Source organism: Scomber japonicus, chromosome 14 (assembly GCF_027409825.1).
Source record: "Scomber japonicus isolate fScoJap1 chromosome 14, fScoJap1.pri, whole genome shotgun sequence".
Classification (NCBI taxonomy): Eukaryota; Metazoa; Chordata; class Actinopteri; order Scombriformes; family Scombridae; genus Scomber; species Scomber japonicus.
The window spans coordinates 17,173,035-17,199,740 of NC_070591.1; the positions used below are offsets into that span (position 1 = coordinate 17,173,035).

General features: G+C 39.7%; 1 protein-coding gene across 1 annotated transcript in view; it reads right to left on the reverse strand.

Annotated features, from left to right (window-relative positions):
* The window catches only part of spock2 (SPARC (osteonectin), cwcv and kazal like domains proteoglycan 2), a 35,711-nt gene extending 9,005 nt beyond the window's left edge, over positions 1–26,706 (reverse strand). The window contains exons 1-7 of the mRNA XM_053332921.1: positions 26,518–26,706; positions 12,933–12,941; positions 12,360–12,405; positions 3,009–3,123; positions 2,521–2,626; positions 813–921; positions 464–595 (exon numbers count right to left, since the gene is read on the reverse strand). Coding sequence (XP_053188896.1) covers positions 464–595; positions 813–921; positions 2,521–2,626; positions 3,009–3,123; positions 12,360–12,405; positions 12,933–12,941; positions 26,518–26,706 — 706 coding nt within the window. The remainder of the gene's footprint in view (positions 1–463; positions 596–812; positions 922–2,520; positions 2,627–3,008; positions 3,124–12,359; positions 12,406–12,932; positions 12,942–26,517) is intronic.

The window sequence follows — 26,706 nt, forward strand, 5'->3', positions numbered from 1 at the left end:
TGTATTTTGCTTTCAGCTATTTTTTTCTTTTTTTATCTAATTTGAGTTCTGTGTTACCTTTTTTGATGGTGTCCAATTGGTCTTCAAACTACGTAACTGCATCTTAATAAAGGATTGCTACTTCTACAGGGCATGGAGCATAAGGCTATCTTAAGTGACTCAGGCTTCTTGTCGGCTTCTCAAACCATCATGTGAAAGACTTGTCCCTCTAATGAAGAACATTTAGAGTGACAGGCTGCTGAGCTACAGATGTGTGGAAGTTGGACAATTGATAAAAGCTGGGGAAAATGTCTTGAGGCAGAAAATACCTTGTGAAAGGCCACCAGAATTGATTAACTGTGGGTTTCTGTGCCACAACTGCCAAAAGTATTAGCACCTGGGCCTCTAGACTGAGATATAATAGGATGTAACTATTGTAACCCCTTCCTTATGCCATTGGGATTCATTAAGTATTAGCTCTAACCTGATGCAGTGTTGGCTGCAGTGGTTCTGGCCCCAGGCTTGCTGTTGTTCTGCTTGGCATTGCTCTGCAGTAGCTGGAACCAGTCCCTCAGACGCTCCCCAAGATCAGCCAGATCCTGTCCAGTGCAGCTATCTTTGGAGAGCAGAGATAGAGGAAGAATATTTTTTTATTTGTTGCACCTATTCATTGCTGTTGTGATGATTGCTGTGCTAACATTGTGCACATTTGTGAGAGACAATGAAAACAGGTGATAAGAAGCCTTGTATTGTAGTTATTACTGATGAATTCATATTTAATATATTTGCCCAGATTATTTTTTGTCATGGTTATTGTGTATGTTTGATCTTACCATGTCTACTCTCCTTGGAAGCAGGCGCAGGGGTTGGACAAGGACACAGACCTGAACACTTCATGGTAAGATCCTTCCCTGTAAGACACGCCTGCTGCTCCAGCTTGCACTGCAATGCAAACACACACACAGACGCATAAGTACATTAACACACATACACCAGCAATATCGACAAAGGGACACAAAGGTGAAGTAAAATGAGTTATTGCTGCAACACAGATCAACAATTCATGAGGTGACCAACGGTACGCCTTAATTCAAATTTGAGACTTGTTCCTGGATGCGCTTTCCAACCTCTACATGCATGCAAGGTCAGGAATAGTGATCCAAAAGACAAAGCATAAATCAATAACACATGGGATTCTGTCACGACAAGCCACCAATTGATCCTCCTGAGGTTATATATCATGGCTCTTTGTCCCTGCACCCCCTGCGAGATTCTTCTCTCTCTCACACTGCTCAGCTCTGACTATTTCATCACTATTTACCCTACAATGCATAATACATTTTATTAGCACATATATAACAGAGTCAAAGCTGTGAACAGATGTACCAGCATCTGATACAATTTCTGTGCAATTTCGCTGCACATGTCTATTAATAGGTGTGGACTATTGTATAAATTTCTATTACCACAACTGATTACAATGCATATATTGCAGAATATATGTGATGCTGAATTGACACATACATGGGAATACATTTCACTTTTTATGCTGAGGTATGCCCTATAGTACCACTGCCAGTGATATCCCCCCTCCACCTATGCCCAGTGACAACATTTCAAAATGTGTTGCCTTAAGTTGTTTTGTGGTCACAAGTCACATAACAACACCAGGAACATCTTAGGTGCTTTCTTGTCATCAGTTTTTCTTGTTTTTTTTATGATTTATGATGCCTGTTGAGATGATTTGTTTCAGCTGGGTTTAATCACCAGAAAATCCCTGGCTGCTGTGTTATAAGGTCAACCCACAATTTTGACAGCAACACTAAGGAAAGCCTCGGGCTGAAATGCGTCCCTTGCTTCTGCTGCTATGCACCATTCAAGTGATAATATACAGTGAAGAGCAGCTTTAATATACGTCAATTTAAACAGCAACATATCAATGGGGTTAAATGATAGACAATCAAGAAATGTCATGAAGACAGGCAGGTCCACTTTGTTTCTTATATTTCATAATAATTTCATTTCATAAGATTTTTTTTTTTTGCAGGGATAATTTAATACCATCTCAACATTGGGAAGGAGGGTCTTTCCATTAATATAAGCCTCTCACACTTGATTAATCCTTATTAGGCTTGTATTTGATTCAGGTATAAACTAGGTATAAATCATGTAGGGCAAGGCAATATTGTAAAAGTCGGTATCATGATATTAAAAGAAATATGTTTCCATTATTGATACTAAATATCACAATATTGCAAATGTATGTAAAATAATATAAAGATAATCAAGTGTATGTTAAATGCAATTAATTGTGTTCTTGTTCATGTTACATTCATGTTGCTTTATTTCATACAAAACTAAATTTAATCAAAGTTGGTTTAGAATCATTAAACTGGACAACAGTTGTTAACATAATCATCATAATATAATATATAATATATAACATCATAATAACATGACATAACCATACCATTGAAAGTGGATAAGCAGTAGCTTTGAATTATTGCCTAGCCCTGTGGGTATACATTTGTTTCAGTGTACCTTCGAGGCATAGTTGTGTCCGTCTGATCCACACACAGGCCCGGTAGAGGAGATGGGACAGGGCTGACAGTTTCCGTCAGGAGACCTGAGCACAGGCTGCTTGAGTCTGCAGGACAGATAATGCATAAACACTTGAAGCTCACAAAGTCCAGCTGAGACAGCAACTGTTTGCTAATTCTGAGTACAGACAGAGCAGCACCGACCTGAACATGAAGGTCTAGCAAACAGCCCTCCGCCATGTTGCCTGAATGTATTAGCTTATCATTAAACAGCAGGCAGTCGAACTGCATCGATGCACAAACAAGCTTTTCTATGACCACTGTAGTCAGCAGGGAAACATATTCCAGACCAGCACAAGCCACTGACTGTAATTTCGGTTGTGTTGACCTTGTGTTAGCAAGCATGAACAGAGAGAAAGTTTGACTACAGGTACGTCTTGTTTTGAGACTTAGTTAGTCAGTACTTGCCCAGGAGCAACACACACTCACCTGTGTTCAAGTTTCTTGCGGTTGACGCACACAGCTCTCTGGTAGCCCTGGGCGATGCACACCTTGTGTCGGCTGCACTTAACCTTTTGACAGGGGTCCTTGGTGGTGTCTACATCTGGGAAAAAATAGAAAATGAGATGTATATTGCAGTATCCTCACTGATTCACTTTATACCTCTGGCTCTATCGTTTTCTGCTCCTCATTCTACCCTTCTTTGCCAGTCTCAAATCCCAAACCCCTCTCCTCTATTTGATCATGAATTTGAGTGAGTGTAACATATTAGCAGAGAACACAATTGTTGGTTTTGCACTGTAACACAGCTTTATCTTGAGGCATTTTATTGCTTTATAGACAGTTTAAAAAATGGATTTGTGAAAATAAAATAACTTCTAACAGGATATCGTTTGTTACTTTTTAAGGTAATATCATCTGTATAATGTAAACATAGTTTCAAGTTAATGTAATTCAATTTGGAGAAAAAAAAAGTTGATTTTGCTGGAGCAAAGTACAATTGTCACACAACACTGACTGATTTCTTTTATTTGCTTATCTAAGTAAGATTTTAAGACTCAACATGACACTTAAGCTGACCTGCTTATGCAAATACTTTTCTCAATGTACTGTAGCCTCCATGGCCAGCTCATTCAGCCCCATCTATCACACTCTTTGCTAGCAACTAATGCTGGCCTGTGTGTCAGCACCACACACATACACTCATATGTCACAGCTGTCTGTTCCAAGCAGACCTCCTGGAGCCCGAGTTGGATGTCATACTCTATTCTCCTCAACTCCCCTGGCCTTTTTTCACCTACACCATCCATCAGTAAAGTATACCGGAACAAAGCTTATTCACAATTTTACTAGTGCAGGTTTCATCTATATGACAGAGGTGACTTGTAAATCATGCACCCATTCATCCCCTGCCTGCTCCTACTGTATTCTGCTTTATGGCACGATTATGATTTAGCAGGCGGGCTTAGGCTCTCTTCTCTTGTCCTCTCCGTTGGCTGAATACATTAATGCTGCCTACATCACAGGATTATTGAAGCAAACTGACAGATATCTGATTTGAGAAGCAAATCCAAAACAATATACCCCAACCCCCCTGTCATGGCTGAGCTGGTTGTATAACTGACTGACTGACTGCTCTGCTGGGGAGAAACAGTGAGGCTCAAAGGCATTAATGCCCAGATGCAGACTCCTCATCCATTTTGACTGTCAACAGTCTAGCCTTATTCTCTGGTCGCCCCTTATCCCAGTTGGCATTGATTGTGTAGAGTATCCCAGTGTACTGTATCACACACATCTCCCAGCTTTTCTCTCTGCCTCTGCCTTTCCTTCTTAGCCCACCCCTTTTGTGGATGCCAGCCTTTCTTTTCCTTGCAGGTTTTTAAGTATCACCACTCCGTCTATTTCATACCAGTGTATAAACAATAGTTCACCAAACACAACAGCATTTCAGGAAACAGAACAACATTTCTAAAAACACAACAGTCTACAATCTAACACATAACAAGACCCATTATTTGCAGTCCAATACTGGCATAAAAAGTCACCAAAAGCAGCAGCAACATCAGCTGCAGCTGGAGCTCTGATTCATTGCTCAGTTAGCTGAAATGCATGGCTAGCAAGCCTGAGGAACCGGAACCTCCTGTCATTCAAAGCAGACACATCAGTTCTGTCCAATCACAGAAAAAGTGTTGTTGAACCCTCTCTGTAATCAGAAATGTTGTTGTGTTTTGACCCTCAGGGCCACCATACAGCAGCCTTTCCAGCCCTTAGGATAGATTCTGACACAAAGGATGAGGAGATTAAGGTAGTTTTGGGGATAAAGTGCAGTAGGTAGGAGGGCAAATACGCAAGACTATGTATTTTGCAATCCATCCAATGACTATTTAACCAGACAAAAGCCAAAGAAATGAAAAGAAGCAGTGTACAAACAGAGAGTGGATAATCTTGCCTTCTAATAGCAAAACATTTGTAAATAAATCTTGTTGGTGGCGAGCAGCTACAATGCTGGCACAGTGTTGTGTTGTGAGTACGGAAGCATAAGGTAGCTGCCTGAGCCTCATGTTAACTTAACAGGCTTCCACGGATTAAAGCAGTGCCTGTGATGATGATGTTCCCATAGCAACAGGCTCTCAGCGGTCCGGGAATCATTTCTGGGTTGACTGTGATTTGCAGCTCAATCTGGTGTTTCTGAGAACTCTCTCCCTCTCTGTTTCGGCACCCCCGTCGAGCAATCATTTCTATCAGTCTACCTTTCCTCCATCTTTTCAACATTCCTTTGTCTTCTTTTCAAAACACACATCTCCACCACAGTATGCATTCTCATTGTTGCTCTTTTTCTTTGTGCCTTTTTACTCAGCACATCCCTTCTTTCTCTATTCAACCCTAGACGCACCCACTGACTTCCATTTTTACTTTTTGAAAGTCTGTCCTTCGCTATTAGACTGATGCCTGCAGAAATAAGCCTCTCCTAATTAGGCTCCCGGTGCTTCAGTCTAATCCAATCCAGATTGAGGTTTATCCCTGTAGATTGAGGATAACAGAAGCAGTGCTCAGGCCACATCCTGATCATCAACCCTCTTATCTGCTACTTACACACTCAGCCTCTAATATCGTCAGTGCTATCTTGTCTTCTAGGTAAGACAAAACATGCCAAACGTGTCAGTTGTCTACAATTGTTAGTTGAGTATATTAAAAAATAGGCTTCAATTCCCACAGTGAAAAAACAAACAAACAAATAAACAAACAAAAAAACCCCCAAAACAATCAGAATGTATATAACAGGAGACAAAAAGTCTAAAATCAAAATTGCATTAATACATTTTTTTGGCCACTTTGCCCATCCATCAGCTGGATTTGCAGAGAGATCACATTAGAATCCATCTTGTCAGCCTTCAAGTTATGCACTTGTGTCCGAATCACCAGTAGTTCGGACCAATTAGCGTCCTATATGAGGATTCTCATGTGGTGTTGTGATCTTGGAAGTCCAGCTGCCTCACAATGTAAGATGTTGATAGACAGATGATAAACAGATGGTTCATCCAATTACCTGCCAAGTATTTTTTTGAGAGTGCCTGCACTTTTCCAAACAGTTTCCAAGGATGACTTCTCAGATGGTTCTGTGTAACAAACCATCTGTTGCGTCAGGTTACCAACAAGCAGATTTACAACACTGACATATTGTCACCTTATAAAGCTGTTGAGGTCAGTGTATTACAAATAGTTGCATATTTACACATTCAACAAACATGGAGCAACATTTTGGAGTCATGTTTCTAGTGACCTTGCAAATGTAAGTCCAATATTCACTTTCCTTTAAGCTCTATTTTCTCCACCAATGCCTGAGGGAAATGTCTTACTCTTTAGCTGCTAAATGCTCCATTATGTATTCACCAGCTAGATGCTAACTTTGTCTGTTTGTTGTTCGGTTGCTGGGCAGGCAGCGTCCAGTGGGTTTATCACAGCTTTTATTTGGAATAAATTCTATGGGATATGGTATTTCTTATGCACTTGTTTACTTCCAGGTGTTTCTTACTGCAATAATTATATTAAAAAACAATAAATGTCTGTCTAGCACTCTTTCTCATTGGTCAGTTAGTACATTGTTCCATTTCTGCAAAATGAAAAAGTGCCAATGTAAATGAATACAGATGTCTGATGCAGTTGAGAGTGTAACAAAACAATAAAGTTGCAGGCCATAAAACCAAAAGAGTCCACTGTAAGACACTGAACAGCTCTGTAGAGATGAGGAGAACTGATATGTAGAATCACCTTTTGCATTAAAAACTATTTGATCCATTGTTAAAGGAGTACTTTGAAATTTTGAAATTGTTTTCTTGCTGAGAGTTTAATAAGTAATCGTGCATGCACCAGAGCTAAAAAGGGATGAAATGGTCGTGGAGTTTCTGCTTGAAAGGTATTTTTATTTTGCATAATCTGACATACAACATCATATGTGATAACCTTACGTTTGACTGTATTTGTAACATTACAGTTACCGGATCACGTTTAGCATATTGATAACAGACCTAATGTTAGCTCCAGCTAATTAGGTAGTTTATGCTGGGTAACCTTTGCTGTACATAATATCACATTTCTGGCATGTTTGACTCGACTGTATTTGTTGTAGCCTTACAGTTACCGGATCAAGTTTAGCATATTGCTAACGGACCTAAGTAGCTCTAGATAATTACCTAGTGTTGGGTAACCTGGGCGTAAATAATGCCAGATCTCTTGTGATTGCCGCGGGAGTGCAGGGGTGGGACATAGGAGGGAGGAGGGGTTGTTGCTGTTCAAGTTTTTTCAATATGCTGTGTGAAATGCAAGAAAGGTAAGAGTAGCTTTAACTTGTAAAATTTAGGCCGGCTGTTTCCTCCTTCCTTTCAGTCATGCTAAGATAAGCTAATTGCCTGCTAGCTCCACATTAGCCTCATATTTAGTGTATAGACATTATTTAACTCTCTGCAAGAAAGCAAATAAGTTTACCAAATTTACCAAATTGTCAAACTATCCCCGTTAACATAATTATTTTGTTTTTTATCAGTGCAACTTTAAGTCTTGAATATAATACTAACATAAATTCAAGCTACAGAGAGAAAAAATGTGAAGGGTTTATTTTTGAGAGTGTTACAGAATTATGAATAGAGGAGTTTCAGTAGCAGGAAGATGATAGCAGGCATGTCTTGAAAAGATTAGTTTAAAATAGATGGTGGTGGGGTAAGGAGGCTGACTCCCCACTGGAGTTAGAGTAACATGCTGATCCTTTCAGGGCCTTGTATGTGGAGTTTGAATTTGATAGAAACAGCCCCAGGTGGCCTGTAGAGGGGTCACAGTACAGGGTGACACTGAGCAAATTCACAGAGTGTGAAGGTGAGAAGGGTAACAGCACTCTGGAGGATTGCAGCAGCTGCTTTTGGAGGTTGAGAGTTGTAGTGCAGATAGAAAATGTATCCGCTCAAACAGGAAGGGTCTGTAGGAATCTGTAGAATTAAACAATGCGTTTTATGGTTTTATTGTGTGCGTGTATATGAGCTATCTAAGCACCAATATCCATCAGTAGCTTCAAAAAGTATTAAACTCTAGACCTTGTTGAGTATGGACTCAGGTACTGTATGCTGTCTGCCATTGATCTGAAGCAACTGATTGGCCAGAAAGGGTCTATTCACCATTCTCCATTTACCTGGCCTCTCTGGCTGATAAGCTTCTGAAAACCAAGGTAGGCTTGAATGTGTACCTACAAAAAGATCAGGTCTTTTTCTGAGTGCTTTACTCAAACACTTGATTATTAATGTGTGTGTGTGTGTGTGTTTGTGTGTTTGTGTGTGTGTGCGCGTGTGTGTACAGTTGTTTGTCCTTACAAGTCTAAATTACAACCATTCTCATGCTGTGTTTACTGTATCAAGAGTGAGGTGATTCAATCACAGAGCAGAGCCAGTTTGGATTGATGAATTGACTGCAGAAAACGACTGCAAATTACTCCCTCATTCAGCCCAGCTCCAGTTGAATTGGAGTCAGCCACTGCAGTGCCTGAATTCAGATTTCCACCTTGTTGGCAGTGACTGTCTGCGGCCCTGTTCACACCTGTTATTAACAGGCATATTGGGTGATCCGATCACAAGTGGACAGCTCTAAGTAAGTCAATTCACACTAGGTATTAGGATACGTCTCTACATGCCTCTCGAGTGACCACTTATGATCAGATCTCACTTTGCAAAGACTAAATGCGGTGCTGAGGCGAGCAAAAAAATAGCAGCCAGACATTTCACTATTAGGAGCAGCTGAGATTGTCACTACAATGAGAATAACTGGTCCACCTTAAAGGTTAGTCTGCCTAAAGTGAGCTAACCCATTGTCACTCATTTCAGGGCTAGCCCCTTTCTCTTTATCCAGCAGATGGAAAGCAGGACACAGGAACTTGTAGCATTTGTTCACTGACAAATAGCCAACACTGCACTCACAATGCACTTCTACACTACAGCTTTTCTGCTAACTTCATACTCCCTGTTCTAGTCGCCAGCACTTAAATATGACGCTGTGGGTGCGAATGAGTACGTACTTCCGCAGGGGACATCAGTTGAGTAGGCGGTCCTTCAATATGGCCCAGGACACGTTCACTAAAAGAATGTGGCCATATGCAGCCAAGAACACCTCCGAATTTGGTTGGAGTGATCAGATCTCACTTTCATCCTAAATGTGTCTTGGGTGCATTCACACCTGTAATTAGCTGTCCACTTGTGACTGATTCAACTGAGATGGATTTTAATAGTAAGTGTGAACAGAGCCTGTGTGTTAAGAGTGTGGACAGTTCAAAAGCTGTCTTCCTCTGTGCGGGGGTGCAGTGGTCTGGCCTGCGATGGCTGAGAAATGAGGTCTGCAGGCTCATCTGAGATTGGGAGTAAAGACATCACACTGATTTAGAGATGTCTCAGAGGGACAAATCTCCACTTTTTGCTCATGCGCTTCATTAGTTCACTCATAAAGGAAGGCAGATTAATGTAGGGAGATAGCGCACTCATGTCAAAATGAGAGAAAGGGAAATAGATAGATGAAGGGCTTTATGCTGTGTGAATTGAAAGTACTAGTCATCTGACACCTTGAGGCAAGCATATAAAACTTAACCAAAGTTTCATAAAAGATGAGCACATACATTTAAACATTATATGGATGCCACTTGTGAAGGTGATCTATGTTGGCTGGGTTGATAAAAGGCATTTTCTTATTTCAACCCTATCGCCAGACAATAAAGCCAAGAGATCAAGTTCAATGCCAATTTTTTTCATAAAATGCCAACATTTTTTAAATTCTCTGACTCGCTACACAGCCATTAACCACCCTGACGTACATAGTCTTATGGGACAGACTACTTCCTTTATTCCAAAGACTTGGATCAACTACACTACGGTCAAAAGTTTTAGAACACCCCAATTTTTCCAGATTTTTATTGAAATTCAAGCAGTTCAAGTCCAATGAATAGCTTGAAATGGTACAAAGGTAAGTGCGTTAGGGTTAGAGTTAAAAAAAAAAAAAAAAAAAAAAAAAAAAAGTTACCCAAAACTGAAAATTATACAAAAACACTTAAAAATGTAGGTCTTTCCTACAGAGAAATTGAAGAAAGTCAAGGGGTCAGTGAGTACAGTTTCCTTCACCATCAAAAAACACTCAGAAACAGGGGGAAACTCTGAAAGGAAGAGGTCTGGCAGACCCAAAGCCACTACAGAGTCAGAAGACAAGTTTATGGGAGTCAACTTGCATGATAGGTGCCTCACAGGACAACAGCTTCAAGCACAGCTTCATAGCGGTCGTAGTAAGCAAGTCTCAGTTTCAACTGTGAAGAGAAGACTTGGATTTTCAGGTTTGACAGGTCGAGTTGCAGCAAGAAAGCCATTGCTAAGACGTCAGAATTAGAAGAAGAGGCTTGCCTGGGCCATGAAACACCACCACTACTTCAGTGACTACTGAAGACTGGAAGAAGGTGTTATGGACTGATAAATCAACATTGAAAATATTCTGTCATTCATCACGCAGGAGTTTTGTACGCCGTCGAGTAGGCGAAAGGATGGTTCCTCAGTGTGTGACATTAACTGTGAAATATAGAGGAGGAACCATGGATCCAGGGTCGGCTACCACAGCATTCTGCAGTGCCATGCAGTACCATCTGTTATGCATGTAGTTGGTCAGGGGTTCATCCTACAGCAAGATAATGACCCAAAACATAAGTCCAAGCTATGCCAGGACTACCTTAGGAAAAAAGACCAAGATGGTAAGCTTGAAAACATTTTTTCAATAAAAAACTGGAAAAATTGGAGTGTTCTAAAACTTTTGACCAGTAGTGTATGTCAAGGAACATTAAAGCTGTTCTGGTTTTTCTCTTTGATTTGTAACCCATCTATATCTTCTGGTGATGGAAAATACCCATTCAAAACCTACAGAGCAAAATCATTGCAGGATTCATTTTTGCTTGTCTCAACTGACATTTTGGAGTTTAATCTGACTACATTACAAAATTACTTCTTAGGACGTGAATTTTCAGAACTGGCTTAAAAGCAGCTTCTCCATTATGCCTTTACTAGGAACTGACAGTGAAATCACATTTAAGTATTTTTTCTGTTACATTTTCAGGCTTTATTTGTTCTCAGAAGACTGGTTCATCTTAAATTTAAAATCATAAATGCAGCTTTTCAAATGCACATCAACGTGTGACGCATTACACAGCTGTTGTGTATTGGCTAAAAATCAGTGAACTGTATGTGCAGTAGCCTTATTTCTGACAACAAACTGCATATTTTGTCTTACATCTTCAATATATCATGTTTTTGTGCATGTGATTTTGCAAGCGAAGGCGTCTTTGTATTCTTCATAGTGGACAAACAACTTCCTCTTAAGAGATTGACCAGAGCACAAAGACATCCTTTAATTTTTCCTCTTTTCATTTTCATCACATCATCCTCTCCTATTCAACTTGGCTCCTCTCCCACAGTCCACAATTTCCTCATCACCAAACCACCTTAGAGTTGGCAGAAATAATGTTGATGTCAGTTGCTTTACACTAAATCAAGCTATATAAGCCCCCACCCCCATCTCACTCTTTTCTCATGCTTTTACTTCTCTCCGGCCTTTCACTGGAAACCATAATTAGTCCTTCATTAAGCCCTTGGAAATTGCGCTAATGGACTCTGCCATTCAGGCGACTTCATTTAAGCTGCAAATCAAGCGACAATGGTTGAGGACACGACTCTGTGTCATGACTTCATCTGACAGAGACTCAATTAGGTCTGGAGTCTCAGCAGGAGTTAGGAGGACATCTCAGACAGTCGTTCTATATGCATGGCTCCTGCTCGAATGCAGCAGAGGGAGAAAAAGGACGAAGCAGAGGGAAGTGGTGATCTGTTGAATCCAAACCAGTGTTTAGCATCTCCTGGGGGAGCCACATCAGATCCACTTGAGCAGATAAAACAGAGTGCTAACATCTTTCAACCTTTTCACTGAAGAACCCCTACAAGAGTGGACAGCAGGAGACCACACAAAAAAACAAATACAACACTGTCTAATACAATGAAGCACTGACGGTCTGGGAAGCATCACAGTTCAACTGCAGGCCATGGATTCTGTCTCCACACTATAGTGGAGGCTGATGATATTCAGTTTCAATAAATCATGTGGCTTTGCTTTCACTGCATCAGCATACAGCCTTCTCTTAAAAAAATCTAGCTCATCTGCTGAAAAGTCTTTGTCTCTGCTCAAAATATACCACCATGCACTGAGGAATATAATTTTGCATATATGAGCCTCTATTAAACTAGCAAAAAATAGTGTTCAGTGACAGTGAGATGGTATGAGACTTACTTTCATTAGAACCTTGATTTTCATCCCAGGTGCGCACATAATCATCCTGCAAAAATATGAAGAAAACAATCACTTATTAGCAACTGCAGAGAATAAGAAACCATGTAAGACTTGAGCACACATTGTTATTGATAATATAACATATTAACACTCATATCCATATAGGAGAATTTAAGTAGTTTACATTATCATTGCACATTGATTTTAATGCATACATTAGTCTTGCAGCATGATAATTAGCTAAGTGAGTCACACTGGAGACAGACAGGTATATACTGTGGCTGTAGATCTGCATGAAAATGAGCCTAGTAAATCTGCACCCGATGTCTATATATGAGACATATGGCAACTGGGGGGTGGGGGGTTGGGGGGGGGGGGCTGCCTTTTAAGTGCTCTGACAATTTTTTCCCTAACTTAATTACAACATTAATTGTTCTAATTAAAATGGGCAAGTTGAAGGAGAGTGACAGAGAAGCAGAGATAAGAATGCACAAAAAGATGAGGAAATGAGTCATGAATGACAAAGATGTCGTACAAAGGCAGCTAGAGGAACAAAAATGGGAGAGAACTGACCTCTACCTCCTGGTGAAATCACAGCAAAAAGAGAGAAAAGAGCCAATATTAGTGAAGGAAAAGAAAGTGTAATTTTAGATACAGGGTATTATACATTCATAAAGCCACAAAGAGACCTTTTATGTTCATGTTAAAGCTGTTAAAAAATCTCAAGTACTTCTTTATAACACTAAATATTCAATATGACTAAATAAGCAACATAATTAAAGTTCAGGGAAACCACATCCTTAGTAATTATTTATCAAGATTTTACACAGAATAATGCTTTTATTACATTTGATACAAACGTTACTTAACTCTGTTTATAGCACAGAAATACATGACATCAGATTAAACCAGTGAGAAAAACAAGAAATGACCAAAGCTAATTAAGAAGATTTGTTTTCAGGGCTTGTAATATTAAATAAATGTAGACATGAAAATTAAATTCATACACTGACCGAATCAAAATGGACCTTTCTTTCTGAAACTGACAACATCTGGATAAATCCCAAAATTTGTAGCAGTGTAAGAGTATTAAATTAGCCATGTTTAGATTAGAGTTCTGCAATTAGAGGGGAATCCCAGAGGAGACAGTACAGATGTAACGCTTTTTTAGCATATTGCTGTTTCTGAAATAATAAAGATGAGTCATTTCAAGATATTTACAATCCCCTATCCCACTACCACCCCCTCCTTAGTGATGACTTACTCATCACCGTAAACATTTACTGTACTAGAAAGCGTGAGCCAAACAGCTCCCCGGGAGGCGATAAATCCTGACACAACATGAAATAAGGCGCTCTTGTGAAAGCTGGGAAAGTCTTCTTTGACTCTCACAGTGTTATCATACAGAGGTAAATATTTTCATCACTGGCAAAGACTATGCCAGCATTGAAATTTACTGCACTAATGTAGCTCTGCTCATCCTCTACTCACTGCTGTGCTGCACTCATTTCCCCCAGCTCTGTGACAGCAAAATCACTTCCAGTAAACTGGCTTGTGTCTTTGACAGAGAGAGTCTGGATTTTAAGTCAACACTCAACATGAATGATTGTCGGCTGTATAGTGTAACCTTGTTGGAGTTAAATATTAGCAGGGGTAAGACCTCAAAGAGTTTACAACCTGGCCATTAATCTGACGCCTCCCATGTCTCTTTTATTGATGCTTCAGCTCCTGCATTATTTAGCAGCCTTTCTCTATTTGTGTTTCTGCCAGGGCTGATGAGGAAAGTGTCCTGCTGCGCCGAAGGCACTGGAAATTTCATAAAAAAGAAAGAGGCTGCAGAAAACATATTCAGGGGAAAATAAATTCTCCTGAGTGTAAATGAAAGTGAGCATGAAGCACAGAGCACAGTGACAAGTTTGGCACACAACGGTGAAGTTACATCACCCACAAAAAATGACTCACAAACCCAAATTCTGATGAAAAGACTGCCTCTCTTTACACCAAAGTGATTAGAGGAAGCAGGCTGAGAGTTGAAAACGCTCAGCTGTATCCAGAAGCTCTGTGATCTACCTGATAACATCAGAGAGATCTCCTCTTGTTAAACAGAGCGGGGAAGCTTTCCCGTCGCATTGAACATGGCAGACTGTTCACCCTGCTGCCGTGCTTCACAATACTGATTGACAGATCACAATCCCTCATATCTGTGGGATGAGGATCATGGCCCGTTGAGCCTGTCCCCTTTTAAATTGGGCTCAACTCAGGAGGAACGGCTCTGTGTCGCTCTGATCTCTGAGAAAGTATATGTATTTGTACATGTATGAAAGACAGATTGTGCTTGTTAGATGGATAAAAAAAAGAACAAACAGGAATTTGGTTTAAATGAACATATGAATGTGTGTGTACCCTTCTGACAGAACGTGCTTGTGACTGACAGGTGTTTCTGGGTAAATGTCAGCTGTCGGATGGACTCTGTGTTCACTGCAGTAATCCTGAGGGGGTTACTCTCGTGTGGAGTGGTGCAGAGGCTCATGTGCTGGATAAAGGTTTATACTTGACCTTTTCTCGCAATCACTGTTAATATATGTCCTCAGTGGATTCATAGAACCCACGCAGAACAGCATATGGAAATTGCAAACTGCATTTACATGGCACCTTTCTAGTCTACTTAAAGCACCTTGGACCGAATGTCAACATTTACCCATTCATACACACATACAATCACACACTGGTAGCAAAGGCTTCCATGCCAACCTGGTGCCAACCTGCTCATCAGGATCTAATTTAATACTCATTCACACACCAACAGCACAGCCTTCGAGAGCAATTTGGGGTTTAGTTTCTTGCCCAAGGATTCTGCCACATGTGGACCGGAGGAGCCAGTGATTGAACCACCAATTAACATTAGTAGAGAACCCACTCTCCCTCCTGAGACACAGCTCTCTAGTGCTCTAGTGTTGGACTTTCTACTCTATATTGCACTGTACTTTTTCTCTCTCTCAAAAAAAAAAGAGCCAGGAGTCACAGATTTTACAAAATAATCTATTTCAGTTCCCAATCTCCAGCTTTGATGTATGTATGTGTAACCTCTTTATCGGTGAGGTGAAAAATCCTCAAAGCTGCAGCTAAGTAAATACAAGCATCAAAGGAGCTAAACCTAAGCCAGTTTCAACCTCATATGTTAAATTTATCAAGGAATGTGATTTCTTTGCCCGTTCCTTGATATAAAAAAACTAGTGGTTAATTGATTCAAGTATGAGTGTGTAGGTCACTTGAACTTTCTCACAGAGGATTCAGCATGCTGGTCGCCTGTACTGCAGACTGAGTGCCACTCTATACTGAAGGTCCTCCATACTGTAATCTCCCTCCAGACCTTGTCAAGGACTGGGCTGCATGCCCACCACTTGTACTGCTGAAGCCCCTTTTTCATCCTCTGTCAACAGAGTAACATCCTTGCAAGAACCCCCTTCAAAGACAAGAGTCACTGAGAGATAAGGATGCAAAGAGGCTGATTCTGAACAATTAGGATATCTTCCAGATGGAGAGCAAAACTCATCTAATCTGCAAGCAGCAAAACATCCTAATATCAGTATAAATTGTGAAAGAAATAGACTTTGAGTGAGTTCAATTTTCAAAAAATGGAATAAACATCTCTTTTTTAAATAGTGTTTCTTATTTCACATCAATGAAGTGCAGTACTGAAATTAATCTTTTAGTGTAAAATAAAACCTTGAATCTGATTAAATAAAACTGAAAAATGAACTTGCCCTGAGGTTGTCTTCAGCAGTGTTGCCACATACAGCATCACATCACTTCCTCCCACCTCTAGATCCACATAAAGACTAGCTGTTCACAGCTTCTCAGCTTTAGTTTTACAGATCACATGAGACGCGGCTGAAATGAAACAAAATCCCTCAACAATACTCTCATCCTATATTTCCTCATATCTCCATGCATACTGGGCTGCAGGGCACAAGAAGCAAGCCCGCTGATTCCTGTATTTCTGCATGCACAGGGAGCTCTGAGCTGATGCACTTGCAGAGCAGAGGCAGAGCAGAGGCAGAGCATGAAACACTGAAGGAGTCTGGTTTGCTTTTCTTACAGGGCCAAGTCAAGAGCGAGGCTTATGTAAGAGAGCCGAGAGGACTGGAGGAGCAGAAGGTAAAGTGGGGTTAGTGGAAGACATAAGAACCGTATCGATGGGATCCCAATTAGGGTTTGTGACCCCACTAGGACTTACAAGGTGACTCAGAGGTGATATGCAGGATGAAGTTACCTATCCAGGCCTTTAATTTGCCAAATTTGATTAATTCTTTCTCTTCATTTCTCTGTTTTCAGGATATTGAACAATTGCCAAGAGGCCCAACATAAAGGAAAAAAAGAGAACTGTACTAGATACATACATTAGACTCTCCACAGCCTTTGGATTTAAATATGGACTTTGATGTGAGCATTAGCCTACAGTTGCTGTTAAGTAGATACATTTTTTATAAGTATTTCCATTATTTTAATTTCTAGGCAGTGTTCTGTATTGATTTCTCTTTTGTGATTATGTTGTATCTGCAGAGGTTCTGATGTATTCGAGCAATTCTCAATTTCTCATCTGTACTCACATGTGGAAGCACAGGTGTGCTCTATTTGATGTCACTGTAAGCTTTGGAGATTGTCAAACATTTGCCCTGATGAAAGTATGGTTGGCATCATTGTTACAAAGAATTCCCTTTTTTTCTCTATACTTCAGTTCAAACGGAGCTAGGAAAAGCAGGTTTTAAATACTTTTCTTTCAACAAATGTACAATGTTAATGTACAAAAATGTTGAAATAAAAATTTGCTCTGAACATTTCAGAAAACATAAAAGCTCCTTTATTAATCCTTGTGCACAAGTATCTCTTGAAAAAGTGTTCTTAATCTCAATAAGACCTGTTTCAATAAAGGTTTGAACAGATAAAGATAGAATGGCAGAAAATCCCTTATTTGCATTTGAAAAGCAATGGCCTATATTTTAGTTGAAAGATACATTAGAACTTAACTGTAATAATTTACAGACCTGCCAAACAAAACTGCACTTTTAACCAAGAGTTTGCTGAGCTTTTATCTCATTTTATGTCCAAGTATGACAAAATTCTCATTTTAGGTGATTTTAACATCCATGTTTGCTGCCCCGCTCAGACTTTTGTAAGTGATTTTATGGACATTTTAGAGTCTTTTAACCTCACCCAGGCAGTTCATGAACCAACACATTCCAAGGGTCACATTTTAGATCTGGTTTTATACTGTGGTCTCAGCCCCAAAAATTTGAGACTAAGGATATCTGTGGGTCCGACCATAAAGCAGTTTTATTCAATGTGGTTTTAAACCAATTAGCTTTTAACCAAAATACACATGTCCACCACCGCTTCTCTAACAATATGTCTTCTAGCAACTTCTCTGAGCTTTTTACTTCTGCCTTTTTAACTGCCTTTAATCCTCATTTTAATACAGAGGAGCTGATCTCCTTTTCTAATCATACATGTAAGTCCGTCCTGGACTCTGTTGCCCCCCATAAGAAGAAAAAAATCGAAATTATCAAAACAACCATGGCTTACTGAAGCCACCCAAAAATTAAAGAGAGACTGCAGGGGAATTGAACGTAAATGGAAAAAGACAGGTCTACATGTATTTTATGAAATGTGGAAAGACACTATGAGGTTTTATCAAAGAGCAGTTAAACAGGCAAAAACATCATTTTTTTCTAATCTGATTTCAGCAAATCATTCTAACCCCAGAATTTTATTTCAAACTTTAGACTCTGTCATCAACCCCTCCCCCTGTCATTTTATCGATGCCTCACAAGAAACCTGTGAGAGCTTTTTAGATTTTTTTAGCAAAAAAGTCTTAGACATACGTAAAAACAAATGACCCCCCAGCCCAGGTTTTACATAGCAGTAGAGACATTCACTGTTATTTTAGTCATTTTAAACCCATATCATTGCTGTTTTTAACTGAAATCATAGCCCACATGAAGCCCACCACGTGCAGCCTTGGTGTCATTCCCTCAAAATTTCTCAAAGAAGTCATTGACACAGTTGGGTTATGTCCAATTTTATTCTCTATCTGTATGCTCCCACTTGGCCAAATCATCCAACGACACAATGTTTCTTTCCATTGCTATGCAGACGACAAACAGATATACCTTCCCCTGAGATCCAGTGACCTAAGAAGACTAGCTGCTGCTGTAGACTCCATGATGTCAACTGTTGGATGGCATAACATTTCCTTCAACTTAACAACTCAAAAACAGAAATAATACTGTTCAATCCCCCAAATACAAAAAATCCCATCAGTCTTGGTCCCCTGTCCGCGAACATTAAGCCCACTGCCAGAAATCTTGGAGTCCTGTTTGACTCAGAATTAAGTTTCATTCCTCATATCACAAAAACTGTCCAGTCCTGTTACTTACATTTAAGAACAATCTCCAAACTCAAGCCGATGCTCACCCACTCTGACCTGGAAAAAATTATTCATGCTTTAATTTTTTCCCGTTTAGATTACTGCAACTCTCTCCTTTCTGGGTTACCTCAAATGTGTCTCTAACCTCCAACTGGTTCAGAACGCAGCAGCTAGGCTTCTTACTGGTTTTAACAGACAACATCACATCACCTCAATCCTTGCTTCTCTTCATTGGCTCCCTGTTCGTTTTAGAATTGATTTTAAGATTTTACTGATCACTTTTAAAGCACGTCTGGGTCTAGCTCCAATCTACATAACTGACATGTTGATTCCGTATGAGCCGGCCCGCAGCCTTAGATCCTCGGGTGGGGCCTTTCTGGTGGTTCCAAAGTCAAGGCTTCAGTCTAGAGGGAACCGTGCTTTTGCCATCAGGGCCCCTTGGCTTTGGAACAACCTGCCCAAGGAAATAAGGCTCGCACATTCAGTACATTCTTTTAAATCACTTCTCAAAACTTATTTCTACAGACCAGCTTTTATGTGATGTCATTTGCTTCTTTGTTCGTTTTGCTTATTGCTACTGTCTTTTATTTTATCTTATTTTTATTTTGTCTTATTTATTTAATATATTTTTATATCCTCATTATCTCCAACTGTATTCCATTGTCCTCTACCCTCATCTTGTCAATGTCAGTCTTGTTATCACTCTCTGTGTTGTGTCTTTTTTTTATTTTTTTTTATTATAATGCTTCTGCTTGCCTTGTCTGTCAAAGCACTTTGTAAACTCTGTTTTTAAAAGTTGTTATATAAATAAAGTTATTATTATCATTATTATTATTATTATTATTATTAACATTTCTTTTGTCTTTTAGAATAATTATTTTCTATAGTATTGATAACATTAATAAAAAGGACAGTGTGATTTTGGACTCTACAGTAGAAAAATCGAAACCATGGTGACTGTTTCCCCTGAAAAACAGATTTAAATTAATTATGACTAATGCTCTAGTTTGCAGATAGATTTCAATTTTCATTTTAAACATAATTTAAGAGATTAATAGACCAATTGTCTGTGTAACTGGTCCAAACATCTCTCATACTAATGGGACAAAATATTAATTTACATCTACACTGAATTGCGTGACAGTGCTCAAGATATTGTTCAATATAATAATAAATCCCCTTTTTCATTTGTGTTGTCAGACCTACTGTGACAGAAAAGGGTGGATAAAAGGTCAAATACATGGGCTGGCTGAAAATTGCACTCAATTATGTAACCGCGGAATTGCTTTTTCCATTTAATTGGATACAAAGTCAAAGGTAAAGGACGAAAGAATTGACTAGTTTCACTGAATTTGACAGAATATTTCATACAGTTGAACCTGCTTTTATCCTCAGCTTTGCAATATTGCAGTGTGTCCACATGCAAGCACGCATGCACGCACGCACACACACACACACACACACACACACACACACACAGATACAGCTATAAAAATCACACTTAGTCCACAAAGACTATGTGCACTCATGCCAGCCGTGTACTCACTGTCTATAAATAAAATCCGCCCTTGTGCCTTTCAGGGCCCTGCGGGGAATAAGAAAACAGTCTGCAACTCACAGGAGAATCTGGTACAAAACAGCGAGAACCTTCACACTTCACTGAAAACATGGAGCCTGAGTGAAAAAAAAGACTCATACAACAATGGAAAATCAATGAAGTTGCCTTGGTCGGGGCTACAAGAAGGATAAGAATCTGGCATTTATTTGAGACAGAGGAGTCTAAAACAATGGAATCGAATAAGATAATAACAATCAGATCTGCATTATGCAACAACAGTGGACTGAAATCTGGACAAACTGATGTCATGTCTCGTGCCTGACTTGTCCAGTCAACAGACTTACTCATATCTCAAGCTGCAAAAAATTCCTTAAATAGTTTCATGTGTTTGTTTTTGTTTCTTGTTTCAAATGAGCTACTGTATGAAGGCCTTTCAATATTTTTTATTTCTGACAAATCCAGTTTAATCCAAATCAAACACTTATACATATACTTTCTAAATTTAGGCTATGTTCATTATGTTTGTATGCATTTCTTGGCATTTAATAAATGTAATTTTTCAACAGTAGTCATGTCATGTCTTGAACTGATACTAACCAACTTCTCAACGACCAGCTCCTTTCAATAAAAGAATGCTAGCTCCAGAGACTTTCTGTATGTGTGTATGTATCTAAGGATATTTTTCCACTTTTGATTACAGTTAACCCTTTCTCAACAAGCCCATTCTCAGGCAGTCTCAGGTGCAAAAAGATCCAGACTAGGTCTATTATTTCCCCCCCCCCCCCCCCCCCCCCCCACACACACACACGATCTCACATTGGCTTTGACTTTGTTTGGCTGAAGCCTAGAGGTAAAAACACTTGTGTGGCATTTAGGGACATCTGCTGACACTTTGAGTTACTGTTAGTTTTAACAGTAAAAAGGTGTGATTTATTAAAGCAACTTGACAGATCTCAGAAGCCACACACAGTGACTATTGTTGACCATTTAGGTTTTGTGACTACAAGAGGACAGTGGAAGTAAGGGCTCATTACAGGCAGACTCTTGGATGTCAGTACTCAGCAGCAAATGACCTATTTGGCAAACAGACTCCCAGGTGTAGCCAAAACAGAAGCGGGTCACTCCAAGAAGTCATGCATGTGAGATGCTGAGATGCAACTGCTGGCAGACAGGGATTTCTGGCATCTGTGAAGAAGACTGTTGTACAAAGCAATGCTTTAACATATCTTTTGCAGCTATTAGTCACACTTAGTATGGAAAGCTCTGGGTGATGACGCATAGATTCAATTTAGTGTACAACTGTGTTGGTGAATATATTTGATATTAATCACCTTCCTTCACTGGTTAGAAAATCCTTTCCCTGTCTCTCTGCGGCACCTGTGCCCTTCAGCTCTGGCAATTGTACTGCAGTGGGAAGCAGCTGTAGCCGAGCAAGCGGGGCATGATGAAAGGCTGTTTCCTTTTTTTTTTCTTCTTCCACTCTATTACAGCCCACCTAGGCCTCTGGTAGCCAGCCAAAACACCCCACAGCGCACCAGTAGTCCATCCAAACCCAGAATAACTGAGCCATTTCTCCCCAAAACTGTCGGAGGTGATCGAGATGCACTCCATCTGCATCACCAACAGAGCTGTAGACTTGTGCAGCCTCTCAGAGAATCTGGATAAGGAAAGCTTGCCAGAACAAAGCATGACTAGATAGAATAATGGATTCCTGATAAGCTGTTATCATCACTCATAACATTAATGCTTCAGTAGCAGTCTATTCTAACATCAGAGGGCTGTGGCTTTCTGCAGGGACTGTCTGCGCGATAAGAAAGCCAGACTAAGTGTATGGCTAGTGATAATAATTTACAGTTCGCGTGCATAGTCTTTAATGGAGTATTTGGCTGCGGTGTTACAGATGCCATTATCCACAATTATGTTTCATATGCTGGTGAAATAATAAAAAGAAGCACTGAGGGGTGTAACCGCAATCACAAAACATTAAAATTCTGTTGGATTGAAGCCAGTTTAAGAGCACAAGAGGTCAAAATCAGTCAGGAGAATATGAGTAGCAAAAGTAAACCTCCTGTAAAGTGTTGCCAAAATGGTGCAAAAGAACAGAACATCATGTCATAGTAAGGACTGCCAAAAAATGGCCCCAAGTGCTTCCATCACTCTGCATATTTCATCTAGTGTTGACGAGGGATCTGATGTTTTTGTGTTGGCACAGAGTGTTTTCTGTTCATTAATAATGAATTGAATGAATAGCAGGTGCGGGCAGGGTTGGTACTAGGTGGTCCAGGGCTGTGTGACTGCACAGGCGTGTGGTTTTAAGATAAGGATGTACCAGGCACAGACAGTGCAGGATGGGACGGAAGAAAGCAGAGAAAATGAAAAAATTAAATTGAATTTGAAAAAAAAAATCACATCATAAACTCAGTGCCCTTTGTGCCATGTTCATACTGGTGTGTGTGATGGATGGCAGCAATAAACATCCTCATGCTGGCTAAACTTGCAATACATGTTCTAAGCATCATCCATTTTGAGGCACATACCCGAGTTGATCTTTTATCCACAAGAATAAAACATCAGCCCAATTTCACGGCTTGGCAAATTCATGGACAGCATAATTTTTACAAGACAAGTTGAGCAAAAAAGAATTGACTTTACTGTTGATTTGGCTTTAGTAGACACACCAAATTGGATCTGCTATGCATAAAATGCAGTAGTCTGCAGTCATTTAATTTCATACTAAAATTAAAACATACAGGCCCAAGTTGACTTCTAATTGTCCCTGAAATTGAGTTTCAGAATTTCTGAATATATTTCTTGGAATATATTTGGACAATCTGGAAGAGTACATAACACAGACAATCACATTTATCTCTCTGCATGTGCTTAAAATTGTCCATAAAGTGAAAATATGTAATCAACAGGAAAGTAATCTACAAAAAATATTTTAATTTATTTTCATATCTGCAATGTCTTTGTAGCTCCTGTATTTCTCCATCTTTCAACCATCCATTAGAGCTGATTCTCTTTTGAGCTCCATATGTAAAGTTCATTATTAATAAGATGTCTTGGTTGTGATGATTAATTAAAATTTATGTCAAACATATTGAAAATCAGAGTAAATAGACATAAATAAATCCAGATTGAGTCAATTTTTGCTAAAAGTGACTATTTTATCATAATCTATCATAACAATGGGGCAAAACTGTCAAAGCCTTGGCGTTATAATAACAACTCTGCATTCAGTTACCATTACTGCCTTCCCTATGTTCTTTTTTTTGTACACTGGATTTGGTGCATTAGTGGAATGAAATGTTGAGTGCACCTGTCAGATTAAAGGATTGAAGGTATCCCATGCTATTATTTGTTGACTGTAACTGTTAAATCTAATCCCCTTGTCTTCCTGTGAAATAGATTGAATTGAAGTGGTGGAAGCTATTTTTATTAGAATCGAAAGAGCCTCTTATTCCATTTTTGCTTTGGCGAGAGAAAAGATATGAAATATTTACAGTGTCGTTCTAGAGCCTATGTATTGTGTGCATGTATTATATGCGTGTGTTTGTGTGTGTGTGTGCATTTGTGTACATGCAAAAGAGAGAATGAAAGAGCTCCTCTTTTATGTTGTGCAGCTTTGATTATTGCTTTCCAGTGTTGGATTAATATTCAACGTTCTGGTCTCGGAGGACTGTGCGAGTCAACATCAATTTGTGTAATCTGAATACCTATAACTGTGTCGTTGGCAGTGCTTTACACATCAACCAAATAATTCCCAGAGACTTGACCGTTGCACTCATTTTACAGTTCAAATTCTTTTTCCAGCTCAAAGACCAACATGATGCAACATTAATCAAAGGTTGATTATATAGAATATTATAGAAGATTCAGAAGCTCTCATTAAGAATCATCAAAAAATAATTGTTTAGTTGCACAAAGGGTGTTGAGTTTGAATGATAGGGAAAAATGCTAATAAAGGATGTTTCCACTTATTCCTGCAGCCTGAAGCAGAACTAGTGAGGAGATAGAGTCATCAAACTCCCAGAGAAACATGCTCCATTTCAACACCATAACATAGAGACTGCTGTTGCTACGGCAGCAAGCTGAAATCAAAGTGGTTTCTATTGGCGATTCCCTCAGGAGGTTCAGTGGTTCGCTTCTCTGATGTTTCTCCTGTCATCATCATCATCACCAGAGACACGACCACTCCTGCCCTTTAACACGCTCGCAAATACATGCTCGTGTGAAAGCTTACACACACACACACAGCCCTGCAGTCACACTTGCACAAGTATAGACACGATCATGCATGCATGTGCGCGCCCACACACACACACACACACACACACACACACACACACACACACACACACAAAGAAAATCACCCCTGGGAATAATGATCATGAAAGAGATACAGTGAGGAACTGTAGGGGGCTGTATGTGTTTCTCAGCAGCTTTGATGTTAAATTGAGGGAAAACAGGAAAAGCAGAGCAAGTGACATCTTTAAACTTAATGGAAAACCCTTAAGCAATGTTGAGAAGATGATCCCACTCTACTTTAACCATTTATATCTCAGGATGTTCCACATACTCCAGGTGTGTGTTTTTATTTTCTCTTGGAGGGCAGTGGGGAGGGGGGTTAGCACAATCAATTGTCATGTGCTGCTTTCAGAGTGAAGTTGCTGCCCTAACGATCATTTTGGATCAAAGCTTAAATATAGAGCAGCATCCAGTGAGTTATAATCCTGCAATAATTCTGACTTAATCTTTCCATGCCCACAATTTCATTACTTACCTAAGTACGACTCCAGAGGACGTACTCTTTAAGCAATCACAGTCAAACTAATCCCACTCCCCCGCCCCCCTGCCCTGAAGGGTGGCTGCCAATTTTCACACACATTCACCTTTCCTTCATGGACATCCATGACCCACGATTTAAGGAGGCGTGTGAATGCTGATCAACAATGACACCACAGCTTCTCTGGGAAGGTTATTCTCTCACCGTCTCCTGTTGAGAAGGTCTGGAATTTCTTCTCCTATAAATGAAGCTGAAGCCAACGCTCACATTTCAAATCCAATAACGATATCTATCACATGCAGCAGTAACCACACTGGATCAATTAAAACCCAATTAACAGGATTCATATGGAACATAATCCTGCTGCACTATTGTCCAAATCCTATTCGGATCATTAGTAATCATTTCACAGTGCTGGAGGCAAAACCACATCCATACATTCACAGACACAGCAATACATCACCATGCATACCCTGCAGGCTTCAATCAATCCCTGCAACCCAGTTCGGTCTGTTCAGTAGGTGAATATTCACATCAATCAATCTTCGCCCCTCTGCTCTAATTGCTTAATTCTCTTGTTTGTGAAATCTCCCGGGACAAGTCTAGAAACACATCCTGAGGTAACCCATATTAGAGGCAGTATGATGGAATAGGTCTATACTGCTCCTGCTGTGCAATTGAGACTAAAACATTAATTGCTTAATTAAAAAAGGGCCTATACACTAAAAATAGGAACAGCAATAGCCTATATACAGTGTTTATTTGCAGCTGTGGCTTTTCTTTTCACCTGACATCCCTGGAAAAGCTTGCCTCCTTTTATTTGACCTCTCCAATTAAATATCACAGTGGAAACCATGAATTTGAGGAAGAAGTTAGAAAAGTAAAATGTTTAGTTGGTGTTTGGCATGTGCCATTCTCCCAAACTATACATTTCACATAAAATACCATTTAGTTTGAGCCATTCTTAAAAAACAAACAAAGAAAACAAACAAACAAACAACAAATCAGGTTCAAAATGTAAGGTACATGGAGATGGCATTCATGAAAATAAGGCATGTTGTGAACATTGTAAACACAATCCTTCCTTCTTATAGGCTATCTTCTTATTACATTAAACCAACTGTATGTCATAAATGTATATTTGAACCACATAGAAACAGACCTGTACACTGATCATTTTGGGATATTTTCTCAATTGTAAAACATTCAGTCTAAAGCTTTCCGGTGAGTTGTGTATAAACAACAGCGTCAACTTTGTGTGTCTTCCAAGGCTGATGAAGTGTGTCTTAACTATTATTACTGTTTCTAAATGGCAGTGAGTGTTTCTCCAATCAGTGTATCTTGTACCGCATTACCGGGCATCTTTCAGTCAACACGGCGGACTTACGTCTCTGAAGCGATTCCAGTGCTTGATCTTGCGGCTGTACTGTGAAATGGTGGACAGCCACTGCTCGTCTTCCATGAAATTCCCCGTTTTTTCCGCCTCTTTGACGGTCTTCACGTCGGTCTGGAAGGTAGAGCCCACAAGCATCGCCAGCGGGGCGAGAAGGCACACAATATCCGTAATTTCCACCAT